At 39.2% G+C, this 7,756-nt stretch overlaps 1 protein-coding gene across 1 annotated transcript in view; it reads left to right on the plus strand.

Annotated features, from left to right (window-relative positions):
* The window catches only part of LOC110288425 (dynein heavy chain 7, axonemal-like), a gene marked incomplete at both ends in the record, with an annotated part of 111,435 nt that overhangs the window by 67,044 nt on the left and 36,635 nt on the right, over nt 1-7,756 (plus strand). The window contains 3 exon segments of the mRNA XM_021154779.1: nt 894-1,106; nt 2,367-2,476; nt 6,263-6,431. Coding sequence (XP_021010438.1) covers nt 894-1,106; nt 2,367-2,476; nt 6,263-6,431 — 492 coding nt within the window.

Consider the following 7,756-nt stretch of genomic DNA (forward strand, 5'->3'; position numbering starts at 1 on the left):
ATACATTCCCTTCTGGAAGCTCCACATCTTGAAGTTTCCAGCACCTCCCAACAAATACCATCACCAACAACCAAGTCCTTTAGAGGACACTTCACAGCCAAAGCAGAGTATAATCCATTCTCCTGGGAATAGTCTAACTCCATGAGACTCAATTAATGCCTGCCCCACACCTGAGGGTGATATTCACTACCTGGTGACTGTTCACCAGGTCCTGTCCCTTACAGCTTCTACCAGTTCAGTACTGCCACACTGGAGATCAAACCTGTGGCACATTAATTATCAACAGATAGATGAAAAGCATATTTAAACCTTAATGGTACTAGTATTTCAAACCTCATATAGCAGTCTTAGGGATAAAATGCTTTGAGGACCCATGACAGGAAAGGGAGAAAGAGGTGGCCCAAGTGTTTCAGGGTTTGATGCCTTCCTAGTCAACTTTCCCTGCTGCCTCTCCTCTCTACAAGTCTTTGTTGAGAGGATAATGTTTTCAGTAGCTCAGAGTCACAGACTCACAATCGACTAAGTCTAGGGAAAAACACTTGGTTGTGTCCTTGGGGAGAGCTGTGTTGATTCCGAATGGGTCTCTTCCCCTTATTCATGTTCCATGAGTTGGGGCAGTAAGATTGACAGTTACAAAATAACCAGAATAAAAAGGGGTAGGAAAAGAAGGGGCTGACATAAACCATGTTTGCCCACTGTTTGCCAAATGGGTTTGTTTACTTAAAACTATGTAGTAGGGAAAATAGATTATTTTTAAATTACATAGAAACTATGCCGAGGATATCATATATATACATAAAGCACACATATATTAATAAATGTATACTAGTTCAATATGTTTTTGTTCATAATGATTCTGATCACATTGGGAAATTCTACCTTATTTTTCTCAGGCCCTTGAAGACTACTTGGCAAAATGCAACCATCAAATTGATGATATTGTCACATTGGTTCGTGGCAAATTGTCCAAGCAGAACCGTGTTACTCTGGGAGCCCTTGTGGTACTGGATGTTCATGCTAGAGATGTGCTTGCCAGCCTTGTACATAAAAAAATCAGTGATGACTCGGACTTCCAGTGGTTAAGTCAGCTTAGATACTACTGGCAAGTAAGTGGTCTCACACTGCAGTTTCAGCCCATAGCGTCTTAAGTCATACTCATTGGCTCAGCTGTGTAACAGGATTGGTAAAAGGGAACTTTTTGCTGATGAATTCTTATATATGATTTTCCAGATTGAAAATTAAGGGAACCAATAATTATATCTATTATCATCAGTATCTATATTTATGTACCTATATTTGCATCAAAATTATCATATATTAACATACATGTACGCATGAAGGTACCAAAAGGAACAGAAATTAGCTACTTTTTAATGTATTACTGTGTTTATTACAAAATGTTGGGGTTAGTTAGCTTAAATTGTGATTTTTAGATTCCCAATGCACTTAAGTAAGGTATAAGTCACTTTTCTTGTCTGGTTTAGTCATTGAAGAAGCCAGAAACATGGTCCAGAAGGAAATAACTTTTCAGGCTGTCTGGGTGGATAATAATGCTTATCTCGGTTAGAAGGAATGGGGGCAGGGACAGTAACAGCAGCCTGCTGGGTATTGGGGCTCAGCAGATCTCAGGATTGCATCTAAGTCTTAGGAGATATGGGAAGGAGGAGACAGGTATGGACCAAAACCTTGTAGGCCTTTTCAGAGCCTTGTTATTTGGTGGTAGGAAGATGGGTGATGGGGTGCTTGTTTCAGAAGCCAGATCCTTCTTTCTTAGACTATGGACAAGGTGCTCATCTCTGTAAGCAATGGGCTCCTCAGCTGTAAAACTGTGACAGTGCTTGTGGTGGTTTGAATGGAAAAGGCCTCCATGAGCTCACAGGGAGTAGCACCATAAGGAGGTGTTGCCTTGTTGGAGGACATGTGTCACTGGGGATGGGCTTTGAGGTCTCAGGTGCCAGGCCCAGGGATGCTTCTTTTCCTGCTGCCTGTTGGTTCAGATGTAGAACTCTCCACTATCACTCACTCCAGCACACATATGCCTGTGTGCTTCCTGCCATGACTATGATGGACTAAATCTGGGAACTGTAAGCCAGCTCCAGTTACATGTTTTCCTTTATAAGAGTCGCTGTGGTCACGTGGCCCTCCACAGCAATAAAACCCTAACTAAGGCAGTGGCAGAAAGCCATTGACTTCCATTATTCATTCAGAAAAGTAGCTATTGAATTCTTCTAGTCAGTGAACTGATGTCTAAGCGGACAGTCTAAACAGGTCTGCACTGTGCTTATTCCTTATTAAAGATCTTGTGATTTCCCATTGTTTGAAATTTTACTTCCTAACCAACTGCATTTTTTTCTGATTGATCCTAGGGAAATAATTTAGAAACAAAGATGATCAATGCTGGTTTGCGATATGGCTATGAATATCTGGGAAATTCCCCTAGACTAGTCATAACCCCACTCACAGACCGCTGTTACAGGTAAACCCTGCCAGAGACATGGGAGCACTAACTTACACTCACACACACACACACACACACACACACACACACACACACACACACACACACACACACCCTAGGCCAGTGATTGAGTTACAGGTAAGTATTTTTACCTTACACTGTATAAAAGGATCCTGTGTCCTTTCCCCAGTCCCTAAGCCTCGTCTCAGATTTCACTTTCTCATTCTCTGGCATTTTCCTGTTTTCATCTCTGGGGATAAGGGTGTTCTTAGCCTTGGCAGTTGTTGGCACTTTCTGTCCCCCCTCCCACCTTTTCCTTCTTTTTCCTTCTAACTCTGGCTTCATTTTGGATCATTTGAGTTATACTGTTTTTCCTCCCTCTGAAGCTGAATTTTCTAGAGTTCTGTTTCTGTTCCATGATTTCCAGACTGTTTACTTCCAGGCTCTAACTACCCATGTTCAAAAGAACCATGTCTGGATCATTCTCCTGTTCACAGTGCACGTGCCTGGTGGGTATCTCCTTTGAGAGATCATATTTACATTTTATTCCCAGTGGAAATTAACCACTTTCTGCATTAAGTTAGCATTGCTTCCACAATTGTGCACCTCAGAGATTGATATAAACATACATTATAGTCTGTCCACCATTGTGCACCTCAGAGATTGATATAAACATACATTATAGTTTGTCCACCATTGTGCACCTCAGAGATTGATATAAACATTCATTATAGTCTGTCCACCATTGTGCTTCTCAGAAAATTGATATAAACATACATTATAGTTTGATTCCCATCCTATTCATTCCCAACCTTCCTCTCATCCTAGACCCACCCGCCCCATCCCATTCCATACCCAACAAGTTTGTGTCCTCTTGTTTATTTCTTTACTCTATTAATCCCAGTTAGTGCTGCCCATGGACTCTTAGATGTGTTGACATTCCCTGGAACATGTCTGACTGACCAGAGGTAACATCCTTAAAAACACAAACAAACAAACAAAAATAATAAACAACAAAATGCTTCCCTCTAGTATCTGCCAATTACCAACAGCTCCTCTTCTAGAGATGGGGCTCCATCCCACTGCTCTCTCCATGCTGAGATCTTACTTGACGTGAACTTGCACAGGTCCTGTGCATGCTGTCATAATCACTGTTAGTTCGTATGTACAGCTTCCCTTTTGTGTTCCCTGTCACACCTGGTTTCTTCCTCTGTCTTATTGCTCATCACAATGGGTGGAGGCATGCTTGCTATATTTTACATTATTTATTGGATACTTTCATGGAGAAGGACTGTGTGCTATTTTTTTCCTTGTCTTCAATACCACCACATTCTCTGGCATAAAGGAGACATTAAATAAAGTATGCCGAACTGCAGTTTTAAATTATATTCTTAGAAAATACTCAGAATTGTGAATGCTTTTGTTGAACATTATGACAAATCACGTTTGACTACAAATTATGATGACTTTCAGGTATAGTGCTAATATCTGTAGACACAAGCTATAAACTCTGGTAGCACAGANCAAAGATGGAATATATAAGCCTTTTCTATTTTATATCAGAATGAATATGACTAGGAAACAATATAACACACCATTTCATTATCTGGTAATAACCTTGGCAGAACATAAGCTAAATAAAAGCATGTTATTATCTTCAGTTTTATAAAAATAAAAAAAGACACAGATTGTGTCATGTCACTCACATGTTTTTCTGTCAGTTGGGAAAGCTAGATTAAGAAACAATTGCAATAGTGTGTACTGAGTGAGATACTAGAGGGAAGCATTAGGTGGCATAGGTGTGTAACCCAGATGGGAACTAAGTTTGCAGGAAAATCACTGGAGAAGCAGTGTGCTAAGGAGAGTATGAATGGAGACAATGTATTACATGGTAAATGGATTTGATCACATGGAAAGGAAAAAACTCTCTGTACTTCAGTAGCAAATTTAATCCACTTACATTTAATATCATTAGCAAACTACTTGGGCCCATTAAGATAATTGTACTATATTTTTATATTCCCAGAGTCTTAATTTTGATCTTAATTCACTTAGTTTAATACTATTCACTATGATTAAATATTATTTTAATCATTCTCTTCATCTCTGTTATGTCCTTAAAGGATTTTTCTCCCGGTTATTAATGTTCACTATAATGTTACTAGAAGTTATTTATTTATTTATTTATATTACTTGGGATTTCCTTCTATTCATGTCTTTCTTCCATTCTGGAAAGTTTTCAGACTTTGCCATTTAAATTTTGGGTCTTCATCATTTTAAACTTCTTTATTATTTTTCCTTTATATTTTTTAAATATATATGACTTCCAACTCTCTAAGCAATTCCCTTATATTTACCTCCCAACAAATAATTTTATTTCCTTATGTTTATTCTGATATTTAACCCTTTATTGAGTTTTCAAGAGTGTATGAATTCCAAGTTGCCTCTTTTATAAAAATGGCCCCCGCCTCAGACAGACAGAAACATACACACACACATATGTGTATATATATATATACACACATATGTGTGTGTATATATATATATATATATATATATATATATATATATATATATACAGAGAGAGAGATTGGTTGGTTGATTCTGACTGCTGGGAACCAAATATGGAAGACAGGATGCTGTGAATATAGTGACACTCACTGCTGCTGTACTGTGTGCCTGATTCAATAGTGATCTTACTGTCCAGTTTTCACTGTGAGCATAATTTGGTAAGGGTGGCTTCCCCATGCTGCTTTTACTGATGTCTGTTGTGGACACAGCCACAGTTTCAGACCAATCTTTAAAGAGGGCTTTAGAGTTTTCTTCAGTTCAGAAAACAAAACAAAACAAAAACAAAAAAGCAAAAAAAAAAAGTTTTTGTTTTTTTTTCCTGAGTTTTGGCTCATATGCAATGAGAAATGGAAATTTGAGCCATCCTCGTCTTGAGGAGCAATGCAGGCTTGTTCCACTGACTGCCATGAGGGGTGAGCTTCTGAGCTTCCTGTCCCTTCTCTGATTAACCTCCTTGACTCTCTGGTGTGTGCTGGAGGAAATGTGATGTCCATTAGAGACAAGGCAGCATTTCAAGCTTCCATAATAGGTCCAAAGAGGTAAATGTATCCCACTTCCCCTTCTTGCTCAGTTCTAATGGTTTCATATCTGTGCTGCCAAAAGTATATTTGTGTTTATTTGTATTCAACCAAATAATATATATCTCTGCAGATTTGCACATATCCATTCCTCAAACAATGAATCCCCCTATTGGTAACATCTTTTACTCTTTAAATGATGGCTGTGGATTTCAAAATTATTTTCTTCCATGTGTTATTTCTATACTCTTCTAGTAAGGGTAGGTGTTCATAGAGTCAGCTGGATTCTCCACATTGACCAGAAGTCAGGATTGAATTCCAAAAGTTCTAAATTTGTCATGTATATAAATATGCACATGCATTTTAACTGCCTGCCTGACCATCTATCCATGTGTTCATCTATGCATCTTCCTATCTATCTACTCATCTATCTACCCACCTACATATCCATTCATCCATCCATCCATCCATCCATCCATCCATCCATCCATCCATCCATCCATCCTTCCATTTTCCATCATCTTTCTACTTTTAGAAGAAAAGTTAATAACTAAGAAATGTGCTGTTAGAGATTTTCTGAGGTTAGCAGTGAGTGTGTATGTGTGTGTGTGTGTGTGTGTGTGAGACATTATGAAAGGGGGGCTGAGAGTCAGGATTCAATTTACCTTTTCTTTTGCCTACATGTTAATTATTTTGTCCATTCCTTTTACTCTAGGACCTTATTTGGAGCCCTTCACCTGCACCTTGGAGGAGCACCTGAGGGCCCAGCTGGCACCGGAAAGACAGAAACAACCAAGGATTTAGCAAAAGCGGTTGCCAAACAGTGTGTCGTTTTCAACTGCTCCGATGGGCTGGATTATTTGGCCTTAGGAAAATTCTTTAAGGTTAGGATCAACTAACTCCTCAGTTTTTTACAGTAGGGTAGCCATCAGTGATGGAAGTGGGTTACAAAGAGAGACAACTGGATGCAAACAGAAGCTTTACTGTGCCTTGTATAGTCTCAACAAGTTCCAAGCACAAGTGAGCTCTGCCACGTTCCAGTCCCTGCTATGGAGGTCACTCTATCTGACTACTCCTGATTGGGTCATAGACTTAGAAATGTTAGTTAGCTCTTTGTGTATTCTGACCAGAAGGCAGTTTCTCTGATCACACAAGTCAGGTCGCATAGAGGGTTATTCTTTAAAAAAGCAAATAAACTTTGCTTTAAATGGGATCTGTAAATATATCATGCAGATAAAAGTTTGAGAACCACCCACTGGGTAAAGGCTGTGGTGTGGGATTCCAAAGATTTCTTTAATCTCTATGCTGTATCAATAAGTCTCAGAGTGTGTTAATTGACTATTATAGACACATCTTCGGTTTTCTGCATTGGAAATGTATAACTCTTCTTTATTTTAATAGTGTGTATATTTGCACATACATATGTTTGTGTGTTTGTGAGTGTGCGTGGACATGCGTGTCGTAAGCAAGGAGGTCAGGGGGTTGATACTAGAATCCTTCTCAATTGCACTACACTTTGTTTAAAGACACAGGGTCTTTCACTGGCTTAGAGCTTGCCAAATAGGCTAATCTGACTAGCCAAGGAGTCCCAGGGAATTGCTTGGCTCTGCCTCCCCAGCACTGAGATCAGAGGCATGTATAACTATGCCCAGGTTTTTTTTTTTTTTGTGTGTGTGTGTGTGTGTGTGTGTGTGTTGGGGATTGTTCTCATGTTTGTGTGTCAAGCATTTTACCAACTGAGCCATCTTTCCACACCCAAAAGCCCCGGCCCCTGACTGACTCACACACCTTCCTGTCTACCATCTACCATGTTTTATTGATCTAAATTTGTTAGAGCCTAGAGGTCTGTGAGATTTTGAAAAGGAGAATCAAAGTGGACTGTGCTTGTTTGGACTAGAGCAGCTTGGTTCTAGAGGCTATAATTCCTTAATACGTGAGGCAGGCAGCAGGCAGGCAGGCAGCAGGCAGGCAGGCAGGGAGGCAGGCTGTTGTAACACAGTTATCTGTTTAGGATGGCTGGCCCTTTGCATTTACTTCCTTTTCTTTTTCTGTAATTTTCCAAATATATTTTATCTATTCTGTACTATTTACTTAAAAATATTTAAATTTACCTTTAAATTAAACTAACAAAAATATACTATTTCTACCCAACACAGTGAACTGTTTTCCTTGAGTGATATGCACTGTCATTTTAAACAACTTTATAATT

This window comes from Mus caroli, unplaced genomic scaffold (assembly GCF_900094665.2).
Source record: "Mus caroli unplaced genomic scaffold, CAROLI_EIJ_v1.1 scaffold_5285_1, whole genome shotgun sequence".
Lineage (NCBI taxonomy): Eukaryota > Metazoa > Chordata > Mammalia > Rodentia > Muridae > Mus > Mus caroli.